This window comes from Scyliorhinus canicula, chromosome 12, assembly GCF_902713615.1.
Source record: "Scyliorhinus canicula chromosome 12, sScyCan1.1, whole genome shotgun sequence".
NCBI lineage: Eukaryota > Metazoa > Chordata > Chondrichthyes > Carcharhiniformes > Scyliorhinidae > Scyliorhinus > Scyliorhinus canicula.
The window spans coordinates 40,101,931-40,115,639 of record NC_052157.1 but is presented as its reverse complement, the minus strand read 5'-3'; the positions used below and the strand labels follow the sequence as shown (position 1 = coordinate 40,115,639).

General features: G+C 44.6%; 1 protein-coding gene across 2 annotated transcripts in view; it reads left to right on the top strand.

The window, feature by feature from the left end:
• Positions 1–13,709, top strand: part of LOC119974469 (RNA polymerase II elongation factor ELL) — a 125,406-nt gene that overhangs the window by 85,375 nt on the left and 26,322 nt on the right. For both annotated transcript variants that reach the window (XM_038813385.1, XM_038813384.1), the window contains exon 6: positions 9,774–9,898. In XM_038813385.1, coding sequence (XP_038669313.1) covers positions 9,774–9,898 — 125 coding nt within the window. The remainder of the gene's footprint in view (positions 1–9,773; positions 9,899–13,709) is intronic.

The following is a 13,709-nucleotide window of genomic DNA, read 5'->3' as shown; positions in this document are numbered from 1 at the left end:
GGATATGAAGAAAATACTTCTGTCTTTCTTTTGAATGTTCATCTTTCTTACCTCCGTTGACTCCCTGTTTCAAGGTCTTATCCTATGCCACTTTTAAGCTGCTGCTTTATCAGGAATGATTGGCAGTAAATTGTAGTCCATGTTTCCCTCCTGCGGGGAACTGTTCTGCTGTACTCAGATAATTCAAGGGAGAGGAATATGGCATGTTGCACAACTTTGTGCAATGTCTGTTAGTTTGTTGCCAAATATTTTTTAAAAATTATTTAGTGGAACACAATATTCTGTTTAAAACTAAGTGTAGCATTACTAAATGTTTTTTGAAAAGATTGTTACAAATTTGTCTGTAATTCTCAATTTCCTGATACATTTCAACCTGTGCTATTTCGTAGAATGAATTAATTTGGTTAATCTAAGTATGCAGTTTCTAAACTTGACCCATAGTCATTTCAGTGTTTTCTTAAAATATGTCATTCAAACTTCAATTTAAGTGTTCAATGAATTCTGTCTTTGAAACTTCAGTTTATAAAACTTAAATATGTAACTAACTCCATAATAGATGAAAACAAAACTCTCTCTGACTTGTTGCTGGAGCAATTAGTATGCTCACATATTGTTCACATAAAAGTTCTTCTAAATGCTTCACAATGTTACAAAACCACCTCTTGAGAAAATGGTGCAGGTGTTCTGGTTAGACTGAGCAAGAGTTTAGTGGAAATCTATTTCCAGAAGTAACAGATGCTCTGACATGCTATTAAGAAGCCTTAAGAGAAAGAAAATAAGATGTTAATTGGTAGATCACATAATTAATTAACGCAAATTAATTTCAAAGGGAATATAACCTGGAGGAAGAAACTCCTTGCCAATAGGAATAATTGGCAACATTCAGTACTTAAATGCAAAAAGTATCTGTAGCCTGACAGCAGAGCCACAACGGACATGGTGTTTGCCATTCCACTATTTTTACCTGCCTGTTCTCTGGGAATAGCTGACAGTCCATCTGTTTTCCAATTTGATTCAGTATTGGTTTAATTGACGTTTTCATGATGAGCATATTTGTGCATATCAACAACTCCAAATCCTTTCACCTGTGTCTATTCATAGAACTGTTGCTCTAACTAGAAACATCACTACAATGTACCCTTCTTTTTATACACAAACACTTGCTCATTTCTTTCTTATTTTTTTATTGGCACAATTTAATAACACTTTTGTAACAATGATAATGCCAAGGGGTTTTAACACTTGTACCCAATGTGCCTTGAGGCATTTAGCCATTTCAGTGATGTTATGCCAATGTCACTTCTACTAGGGCGGCACGGTAGCACAGTGGTTAGCACTGTTGCTTCACAGCGCCAAGAACCCGGGTTCGATTCCCAGCTTGCGTCAATGTCTGTGCGGAGTCTGCACATTCTCCCATGTCTGCGTGAATTTCCTCCGGGTGCTCCAGTTTCCTCCCACAAGTCCTGGAAAATGTGCTTGTTAGGTGAATTGGACATTCTGAATTATTCCTCAGTGTGCCAAACAGGTGCCGAAGTGGGATGAGGAGATTTTCACCGTAACTTCATTGTAGTGTTAATGTAAGCCTACTTGTGACACTAATAATAATAAACATTACTTCTAATAAGTAACATTAACTATTAAGTGCTCCCTCCACTCTAACCAGTTCACGTCTGCCAACCTTCTTATGTTTGTTTCCCAAGTTTTGCATTTTAAGTTTATTCAAAATTCTCCCATTGTTTTACTGCTCCTGTTTCTCCCAATTCTTTTTTATATTTAGAGTACCCAATCATTTTTTTTGTCCAATTAAGGGGCAATTTAGCGTGGCCAATCCAACTAACCTGCACATCTTTGGGTTGTGGGGGTGAAACCCATGGGTAGAATGTGCAGACTCCACACAGACAGTGACCCAGGGCCGGGATTCGAACCCGGGACCTCAGCGCCGCAGTCCCAGTGCTAACCACTACATCTCCCCCAATTCTAACTCCAATTCCAGATGTAGTTTTAGAAAAATTCCCAACCTCACTGTATGAATATCACATTGGCACGCAACCCATTCACAATCCTTCGCCCTGGCCCAGCCCCTTTCTTTAGCTTAATGGCCCCACTCAACAGATGCATTGCTACTACCCGAACCACCGGTCCCACTGCTTTACTTTATTGCCTTGCTGTGGGGAAACCCTTCTACCACCAGGCCAATTGACAGGCCTTTTCTAGCCACCAAATCACCACTGTTCAGCCCTGAATTCAGCTTGTAATCCAGCCCAGTGTCCACCTCCACACCAGCCCTGCAGCCCCAATAACCCTCAAGTATCAGTTACTAATCCTGCCTCCTTTTTCTTCTCACCTTGTTTGCAAGATTTAAGAAGTAGCTTTATTTAGTTTACTTTAGAAATACTGTACTTTCAAAGAAGAAAAGAATACCCTCAGTCATGTTTAAAGTTGCGTGATTTATAATGTATGTGGAACAAAAATTATTGAAGAAGTTACTTTATGTCAAGGAATAGCAGGCATTTCATCATTTCTAACAAATGTATTCACCTGACAGATTCAACATCACAAATCAGTACATGCAGATACTTGTTCTGAGTGATTGATCCTTGCAGATGATTGTAGTTAGGATTTTCTTTTACAAATAATTCTGTGATCACGCCTTATAATTTAACTATTGCTTTGCTTTTTATTTATTGTACCATCCAAAGTCAAATTCTAATCCCACATGCAAAACGTGTTAAAATTCAAATTTTGATAATGCAAAACACTTCAACAATAACTCTAATGCCAATTACTCTTTGTCTATTTGTGTCACAAGCACAGTTAAAAAGCATAGCATTCCCAATGGCCAGCATTGTAGAAACATCACTAGGCTATTGCATTTCTATTTCTGTGTCTATCTTTTTCTGAATCTAAATATGGTTGCATATTTAGGCAAATATATAAAATGTCATGGGTATGAAAAGGCACATCTAGTACTTTTAATGTACACATTGAACATCTGGGACTGGATTCTCCGCCCTGCCGCGCAGCATTTCTATTTCACCCCGCCAGTGGGATGCTCCGTTAACCCGGCTAGTCAATGGGGTTTCCCATTCTGGGGCAGCCCCATGCTTTCGGGAAACCCCCGGGCTGCCGGCAAAACGGAGCATCCTGCCGGCAGAGAATCCAGCCCCAGCCTGAAGTCAAAATATGCCTGTTCTGAGAGACAGTCGAAGACAACTGCAATTAGGATTTATCTTTTTACAAATAATTCTCATGTGTTCACAAACTCTGGGAAAATTAACTATTTTTTTATATTTTATATATTGTATCCAGCATGTTGATCACATTGGGCAGTATTATACATGGATAGTCAACAACACATAAGTACCAGTTTGTTTAAATATATTCACAGAACAGCAGAAAGGTATTCTGGTCTCATTGGGAATCTCCCAATGACAAACGGCAGCTTAAAAAATATTGGTAAGAGGAAAGAAAACAGTTTGCCTCTAACCAATCTCAAAAGGCACCTAATCATAAATTAGATTTTATGCTCTTAAAGGGAGACCAGATCTGGGGCATTCTACCATAATAACAAAGTAATAGAATATGCATCACATTGTATAAAGCTCGGGTTTTATAACACCACAGATTCTCCCAAAGGTAGGAGAGGTGTACTCGTAGTTTAGCTTGTTTTTGCATCAGGATTTGCATTCATAATATGGAGTTTTTCGTACTTAATTGTTTTTGTGGGGGTACAATATAAATCAGTTTCGACTGCAAAATCTTTTGAAAACTAAAATATTGCTCAAGTGGAACCCTCAGGAGCTATTAGAATAACCCTGGGCGGGATTCTCCCTTTGGGGGACTAAATCCCCACGCCCGGCGGAAAACGGGTGAGAATCACTCCGGACGTTTTCTTGAAAGTCCGGGGTGATTCCCCATTTTCTAGGGGGCTAGCAGGACCCCGGCGTGCGTCCCGCAGCTCTGGCTGCCAGCGGGGCCCTGCTATACTGACCGCACGGCTGCGCATGTGCACCGCTGCTCACCTCGGCGTGGGCGCCGCCGACATGGCGGAGCCACACAGTGGGCCCGCGCGGAGGTAAATAGGTTGCTCCCAGATCGCGATGGCCCGCCGATCGGTGGCCACCCCGATCGCGGGTCTGCCCGCCATCAAGGCCCCCCCCTCACCAGTGTCTGATCCCCACGCCCCCACCATAACGCCACATCAGCCATGACTCTGAGTTCCCGCTGGGTGGAACCACATTAGAACCACGCCAGCGGGCACTTGGCTCATCGAGCGCAGAGAATTGCCGGGGGAAAATTGCCTTTTCCAATGGCCCCCGACTGCCCCGCGTGATTGCGGGCGGATGACGGCAATTCTCCAGTCGCCGAAGAGTCGCGTGCCGGCGTGGGAGCCTATTTGGTAATTCTCTGGTCCCACGCCGAGCACGACTTCAGCGCGGAGGATCGGAGAATCCCGCCCCCTGTATTCTTTCTCATTTAATGGTGCTCTGATGGAACCCATTTTTAATGCAACTTCTGGTAAAATGAAGTTGATGTTTAATACACAGCATCTGTTATCTGTAAACATAGCATATATACAATGTAGAATATCTAAGTTTTAATACTGTATATTAAACAGTTAATGCAAGACACATGCTTCTGTCTATAAACCAAGGGCAGGATTCTCCCATTGGCGGATAAGTGCCGACGAAACGGGAGTGTTTTACTCCGGCGTCGGCGCCCGTACTGAGACCCAATTCTCCGGGCCACAATGGGGTAGCATGGCGCTGGAGCGGCCCACCCGATCCCTGCATGAATCCGGCGCCGCTGGGTCTGCGCATGCGCATTTGGCTGACCACCGTGCCTAATGAGGAGAGGGCTTGACTTTCTTTTATTTAAGTTGGCAGTGGCCTTCTTTCCCACGCCAGCCCCGACACCAAATGGCGCAGGGCTACAGGAGCCGGCGCGGAGGACAGGAGGCCCACGGACAGAGAGGCCAGCCCACCGATCAGTGGGCCCCGATCGTGGGCCAGGCCACTACGGAGACCCACCCCCGGACCCTTCAATGCCGAGGTCCTGCCAGCTCAGAGGATGTTAGAACGGCGCCGGTGGGACTCAGCTTTTTGTTGACGGCCGCTTGCCCCACCCGGGCCGCCGAATTAGCGTGCAGGCTCGGGCCGGAGAGTCGGCGCATACCCCAACTGGTGCTGCGCCGACCACGTCAGCCCCAGTGGCGCCGATTCTCCGCAGAGCGGAGAATCGTGTCCCGGCATCGGGGCGGCTTTGCGCGATTTGCGCAGCCCGCCTGCGTTTCCCCAACCCGGAGGGGGGGTCAGAGAATTCCACCCCTCATTTCTGGTTACACAGTTTATATCAACATTTAGCATTGATAATCCATAGTTAAAATTTAAAATCTATGTTTGTTATCTTTTATTTAGAATGGCATTACTGTCGTGGTTTGTTGATCAATGCTTTTTGAAAACAAATTCAGTAGCCATTTTTTCACCAGAAATTGAAATATCTGAAGTCAAAATAAGGTTTATAAAAAAACAAGTAGGTACTCATTTATATAATGCCTTTTCGGTCATCACAACACATTTTACAGCCAGTTAATAATGTTGAAATCTTTGTTGTTTTGTATGCAAATATAGCAGTTGTGCAAAGTGCCACAAACAGCCATGAGATAAATGGTGAGTTAATGATAGTGTTGGTTGAAAGATAAAAGAGAAAGCTTTGATGCTTTCATGTAGGCAATCAGAATGGCTAACCAAACTTAGTGGTAGCTTTTATCAGCAAAAACACAGCTTTTAACTCATTTTGATCTCTTTAAATTATCAAGAAAATGCAGTATTTGCAAATGCAACACTAAGCTTGTGCTCCCAAATCATCACCTTAAGGGAATTGAGGATAAAAGTGTCTGAAAGTTTGGTTGGTTGCTTGCAGGTTGCGATCTGCTACAGAAATGTTTCACCTAGTGAAAATAATGTAATACATCCGATTATAAAACATTAGCGTGGATAATGAATCCCACACAATATCCATTTCAAATTTTAGATCAGTTGTAGCATTTGATACAAAAAACCTTCTACGAGTTTATGTAAAACGTTAGTAATTATCATGTCTTATCAGAATTTTGATGGACTTTGGTGACAATAGCGACACCTTTGTCACTGGTTGGGCCAAGCAATCTTGTAAAGTTTGACATAACGCTCTAGTTTTTAAAATTGGTTTTAGGGGTGTGGTTGATTCTGGCCACATTATTGTCCATCCCATTGTTGGGCTGGATATTAAGTTCAGTGTCATGAGCACTGATCAAGATGAAGTAAGTTGTTCTAACTTGGATGATGTTGAATTCATCAATAGTTGTTGTAGCTGTACCCATCACACTCCTCACTTTAGCCTTGTGGTTGATGTTGATACTTTGAGGGGTCAGGAGGATTTTGCCCTTTAGGTGTGGCAAATCTTCTCAGGGTCGAGGATGACTTGCTTCCACTCCTGGGAGGTAGGATCTGGGGTAAATACTGATATGTTTCTGTGGCAAATAGTGATATGATTGTTCCAGTTTAGTTTGCAGTTTGTGAAATATATGGTGGGAGACTGGGTATTGGTGGTGCAGTTGTAGCTCATGGGGGAGGGCTTGTTAAAAAATAACTTTAGAGTACCCAATTCTTTTTTCTTCCAATTAAGGGGCAATTTAGCGTGGCCAATCCACCGACCCTGCACATCTTTTGGGTTGTGGGGGTGAGACCCACATAGACACCGGGCGAATGTGCAAACTTCACTCGGACAGTGACCCAGGGCCATATCGAATCTGGCTCCTTGGCACAGTGAGGCAGCAGTGCTGACCACTGTGCCACCGTGCCTAATGACGGGAGGGCTTGACTTTCTTTTATTTGAAATGTTTATTACCAGCAAATGCTGCCTGCCATTTTTCAACGCAAGTCCTGCAGCCACTGATGTGAGCCACTTTATGATCATAAGAATTTTGAATAGAGCTGAACATTAAAATTGTAACTAACCAATTTTACTCTTGACTTAATAATGTCAATCGACAGGGTTAGATTTATCCTGTTTTTGTAGATAATGTACACTGGGCAATCTTCCACATTGGCCTCCAACCACTTGACAAACAAACTCAGCAATTTTGGCTGAAGAAGGTTGCATTCCAGCCAGGCTACACCATGAGTGAAGAAAGCAATGTTCAGAGTTTTCTTCTCCTGTTACTTGCCGAATTATTAGCCATAAATATATGCTCAATGTTTTAATTAAGCTGAAATTTGAAAGTTTGTGTGGAGTTGATCATGCACACTATATTACATCATTACCACAAGCTAAAATGCTTACTTCTGCTGCCAGTCTCAATCTGAGAAAACTACCAAACCATTTAATTTATTCTCAATCCCTTAAAGCGGGTGATATAGAAAGCTGTATATCTTTGCTCTGTGAGCAGTTTGGTCCCTTTATCTAAGGAAAGATGCACTAAAATTGAGGCAGTCCAGAGATGGTTCTAGATTGATCCCTGGTATGGAAGGATTTTCTTATGGAGAAAGGTTGAATAGATTGGGCCTGTACACTTTGGAGTTTAGAATCATAGAATTCATAGAGTGCAGAAGGAGGCCATTTGGCCCACCGAGTCTGCACCAACCCTCTGAAGAGCACCACCCCTCGCCCACTCCCCTGCCCTACACCCGTAACCCCACCTAGCAAAGGGGTAATTTAGCAGAAGAATGAGAAGCAATCTTATTGAGACATATAGGATCATCAGGGTGCTTCACAATGTAGATACTGAGAGGGTGTTTGCACTCTGGGAGAGTCCAGGACCAGAGGGCATAATCTCAGTAAGAGGTCACCCATTTAAGACAGAGATGAGGAGGAAGTTCTTCTCTTAGAGAGTAATGAAACTGTAGAATTCTTAACAGCAGAGAGCTTCGAGACTGGGTCGTTAAGTATGCTGAGGTAGACAGATTTTTAATCAGTAACAGTCAATAGTTATAGGGATAAGGCGGGAAAGTGGGGTTGAGGATTATCATACCAAATCAGTCATGATCTCATTGAATGACAAGAACAGATTTGATGGAGCGAAAGGCCTACCTCTGCTCCTATATATTGTGTCCCTAATTTGACACATGGGGCGAAATTCTCCGACCCCCCGCAGGGTCGGGGAATCGCCCGGGGCCAGAGTAAATCCCGCCATGGCCGGAATTCTCCGCCACCCGGGAATTGGCGGGGGCGGGAATCACGCAGCAGGGGCAGCAGGGTAGCATGGTGGTTAGCATAAATGCTTCACAGCTCCAGGGTCCCAGGTTCGATTCCCGGCTGGGTCACTGTCTGTGTGGAGTCTGCACGTCCTCCCCCTGTGTGCGTGGGTTTCCTCCGGGTGCTCCGGTTTCCTCCCACAGTCCAAAGATGTGCGGGTTAGGTGGATTGGCCATGCTAAATTGCCCATAGTGTCCTAATAAAAGTAAGGTTAAGGGGGGGGTGTTGGGTTATGGGTATAGGGTGGATACGTGGGTTTGAGTAGGGTGATCATAGCTCGGCACAACATTGAGGGCCGAAGGGCCTGTTCTGTGCTGTACTGTTCTATGTTCTATGATCGGCGAGGCCCCTGCGGCGATTCTCTGACCTGCGATGGGCTGAAGTCCCGCCGCTGGGAGGCCTCTCCTGCCGCCGTGGTTTGAACCACCTCTGGTGGCGGCGCGAGCGGGCTCCGGGGGGGGGGGGGGGGGGGGGGGGGGGGGCATGGGGCGATCGGACCCCGGGGGGTGCTCCACGGTGGCAAGGCCTGCGATCGGGGCCCACCGATCGGCGGGCGGGCCAGTGCCGTGGGGGCACTCTTTTTCTTCCGCCACGGCCTCCACCATGGCGGAGGCGGAAGAGAATCCCCCAGCGCGCATACGCCGGTGGTGACGTCAGCAGGAGCTGACGCACCAGCGCATGCGCGAACCGGCGAAGGCCTTTACCCCGGCGCCGGGCGGTGGGCGTCAAAGGCCATTGCTGCCGATTTCGGCGCCAGTCGGCGTGGTGCCAACCGCTCTGGCAAGGGCCTAGCCCCTCAATGTGAGGGCTTGGCCCCTAAAGGTGCGGAGAATTCCACACCTTTAGGGGCCAAGCCCTCACATTGAGGGGCTAGGCCCCTAAAGAGAATTCCGCACCTTTAGGGGCCAAGCCCTCACATTGAGGGGCTAGGCCCCTAAAGAGAATTCCGCACCTTTGGGGAGGCCCGACGCCGGAGTGGTTGGCGCCACTCTGCTACGCCGGGACCCCCCACCCCGCCGGGTAGGGGAGAATCCCGCCCATGATGTCCTAATAACCCTCTGTGCAAAAGAAAAAATACCTAATGTCACTAATTTGTTATTTTGGTGAACTAAAATACATTTTTGTAACTGACTCCAGTGTTTTCCTCATTAAGTCTAATCAATGATTTGAATTGTCGAATGAGCAATTTGTCTCAGTACATTTTACACTCAGAAAAAATTATGACAACATGAAGTACGTTTAGTCCGGAGTGTGGCAGATACTTTACAATTGTGTGAGAGTGTTTTTTTTTGTCTTCCCAATGACGAATTTAAGTTTTATTTCAATATATGCCGTATTGTAATGTTTATTTTATTGGAGCACCCTCTGCAGCAATAAAAAAATTATTTTCATAACTTTTCTTTCCCCAATCACCCACACACATCAACCTACTTTGAAGAGTAATTAAAATAAAATATCATAGTTTCAAAACCTCTTTTTCGGAATCGACTTTCTTGTCTGGATAATCCTGCTCAGCATACATTTTACGTTCTCTCTAGGTAGCAAAGTTAAATGCAAAAGACAACAGCTATACACTAAAAGATGAGCTCTACAAGGAAATCCAACAGGATTGGCCTGGCTATAGTGACGAAGAAAAGCAATTGATTCAAAGACATCTAATAAGGTAGACTTTGTACATCTATTCTTACTTAAGCCTGTATCAATTACACTTTTCTCATGTTTCAGACCATGCACTTCAAAATGTTATAAGTTGTTTTTAAAAGCGGATAGTCATTCTAAGATTTCAGACCTTAATTTAGCCTCTCACCAAGGCCTGGGTGTGGGATTTATAAGCGGTTGGCAATCTACAGAAATTTCCTGCAGCAATTAGATCAAGCGCCAGATCAAGCCCAAGATGAGATGCAATTTCTTGTGAGCTTGGATCTGGAGACCATGAATTGGTTTGAATTTGAATTGTTTATTTGAGCAAGCGATGGGATAGATAATCGCATTCCCTGTCCATTTTGTAACTTTAAGAATGGAGTAAAAACATTTAGAAATTAGACTATGTCTATTCCAACCACATTTCTATAATCCTAAACAATGCAGAAGTGGTTTCCATGGTATTTCGAGAGTTCATTTAGAGGCATTGATCAGGCTAGCCAGTTTCACTTTAACAAATAAATGTCAAACCAGTCTATGCTTGAGCAAATGTCATGTGGACTCAATAAGGAGCTCTCCCATGGTATTGCTTACCCTAAGTGGTATGAATTCTGTTTTATAATAACAAGTATTGTATTATACTTGTGGTATGTTATATTGCTGCAAAGATGAAGCTTTGCCTAAATTGACCCTTGTCAGAATGTCAAGCAGCGAATTGTTATTGACGAAAAACAACTTCAAGAAATATAAACATACTTATCACACTCCAATATGAGTATTGACAATGCCCCCTCTGTGGGCAGGTTCCCAGAAGGGAAGGGTCCCCCATGCCAGAGGCTGCCAGGATTTATCTGATAGTCTCTCCAGCAGTGGAGAGTCCCCCAGCTGCTGGTAAAATAGCTACAAAGGCAGGAAGGGCCCTTAGTTGGCCCTTAGTTGGCCAGAGTGGGTTCCAGCTGACAGGCCATCTGCCAACTGTCCCTGTGACAGCGTGCTCTTGGCTCATTGTTTGCTGATGCTTGAAACTGAGCTGTTTTTCTTGACAGTTTTTGTCAGTGGTGGCTTCCCATTTCACATCCCAAGTATACCTCAGCCAGAACAGGAATTGAAATGAAAGAGAAAATGCTGGAACATCTCAGCGGGTCTGGCAGCATCTGTAGAGAGAGCAAAGAACTAACGTTTCGAGTCCGATGATTCTTTGTCAAAGCTAACAGACCGAGAAAGTGGGAAATATTTGTACTGTGGAGTGAGAATGAAAGATGAGTCATAGCCACAGAAACCCAGGGAAACCGGGTGCTAATGGCTACATACACCAAGGGGAAAGAGTGCTAATGGCAGTCCCCAAAGAGAACAAAAGATGTGAAAGGCCAAACAGCAGAGAAACTAACATCAGAGGGTGAACTGTAGATGTGGGGTGGGGGGAAGGGGAAGCAAAGAGGAGAAAGGGTGAAGAAAGGTGGATAAGATGGGGGGGGGGGGGTTAATATATATTAAGAAAGAAAGAAATGGTAAAAGACAGTTAAAATGAAATGGGATGAAAACAAATGGCCTGAGGTGGGGTAGAGCTAATTATCCAAAGTTGTTGAATTCGATGTTGAGGCCGGAAGGCTCTAACGTGCCTAACCGGAAGATGAGGTGTTCCTCCAGTTTGCGTTGAGCTTCACTGGAACATTGCAGCAGGCCAAGGACAGACATGTGGGCATGGGAGCAGAGTCTTTTGTTAAAATGGCAAGCAACAGGAAGGTCAGGGTCCTGAATGCGCACAGACCAAAGGTGCTCAGCAAAGCGATCACCCAGTCTGCGTTTGGTCTCTCCGATATAGAGGAGACCACAATGGGAGCAACGAATGCAATAGACCAAATTGGAAGAGATGCAAGTGAAACGCTCCTTAACCTGGAATGAGTGTTTTGAGCCTGGCATATTAAGCATGGAAGAGGTAAAGGGACAGCTGTTACACCTTCTGTGATTGCATGGGAAGGTGTCATGGGTGATGGGAGAGGTACTGGGTATGGTGGAGGAGTGGACTAGATTATCTTGGAGGGAACGGTCTCTGCGGAATGTTGACAGAGGGAGTAAAGGGAAGATGTGTTTGGTGGTGGCATCACACTGGAGTTGGCGAAAATGACGGAGGCTTATGCTTTGCATACGGAGGTTGGTGGGATGAAATATGAGGAATTGAACCTGCACCATGGGTATTATTCCGAACTGCTCCAACCCACCTTATTTTGATGGCGTGCCTTGGAAAGTAGCAGCATACACTTGCGTTAGTTAATATGTAGCTTTACAATCCTTGAAATGTGAATACCTTCATTTTTGTTATGTGACTAACTACAAGTTATGAAGCACATTAAACTGTCTGGATTTTTAAACTGGTTTAAATCATGCAATTGGTATCAAAATTATAATATCTCCTTTAAAGCACCCAAGAAAGCTTTCTGCCTGGCCATCTTTGTCTTGTCTTGATAAAATAATCAAAGGTACTGTTGAAGTATTAGGTGTTTATTTTACTAAGAACTTATTAGTTTAAATATTATCTTCCTTGACATTCAGCAGTTGAACATATTTAGCTGTAAAAGATGGCCACAAAATACTTTTGCATATTAACACCAGCTGTGTAACCCTAATTTCTTGTGTGTCCAGCATCCACAATAAAAATATAAAGAAATCTGGAACTATGCCAAGACATCTGAGTCATCAAGGATGTGAAGTTATAGTTCACATGTTTTGCCTAAAACCCTTTAATATCTATCAGTTGGCTCTGTGGTTGAATTACAGTTTATAAATCTTATGCCTGGGACTTTCCAGTATATGTGGTGAGCAAACTGTTTGTGCTCTCTTTACCATAAAAGTTTGCTTTACCAGAAATCCTGTAAAGATTTATACCCGTAAGACTTTCCCACAGCGATTTGTGTTTGGCTGGATCTGTCGATAATATTTAAGACTGTCTATTTTCTCAGATCACCGGCCAGTCAGTCAATATGTGTCAGTGGAGTAGCGCAGTGAACATCCAGAACTGCTGTGGGGGATGTGTGAGATAGGAGTGTGTGAAATGGTATACCAGCTGTGGGCTTCCTCAAGTCTTCAATAAATGCCGACTAGCTGTAAATTAATAACAATGTAAGCAACTGTAAAGTATTAGGCTAGAACCATTTATTTAGCCAGCAGAAAACAAACTGTAGGCATTCACAATTCAAAGATTGAGTAAATCTACATATTTCCACATTTCGACGGTGATATTAGTTGCATTTTTGCTTTATAAGGTATAACCACCAAAACATAAAAGATTCTACTTACCTCATGGTCACACTCTGTAGTCACACTTTCGTTGGTTTTTTTTGTACAATGAAATAGTTTTGTTTCCAAAAGTACCAGGAAATTTCGTACTAACACTTGGCCTGGGTAGCTAACAGTTATCATGGGTTGGATTCTCTGCTCCCCGACGCCGAAATGGTATTCGGCAACGGGCGGAGAATCCGTTTTGGCAGCAAAATCGTGTGCAGCGCCGGTTTTTGAATTCTCTACCCCCTGAAAAGCGGCATACTCTTGGAGTACACCGCACCGATTATCCACAGCCTCAGGCCATGCTCAGGCCATTGCCCGAGGCCCGGCCGCGATGCTCCGTCCCCGACCAGCAGAATTCCCGACAGTGTGGGTTACGTTCACACCGTCCGGGAAGCTCGCGTGGTGGCTGCGGACTCAACCGGCGCCGCCACAGTCGGGTGAAGGCTGATCTGCGGACGGGGGGGGGGGGGGGGGGGGGCTTCATTGGTGGCTGGGGGCACTGTGGGCGGACAATCCGGGTTCACGGGCTGAGTCCGCCATGAAGCACAGCA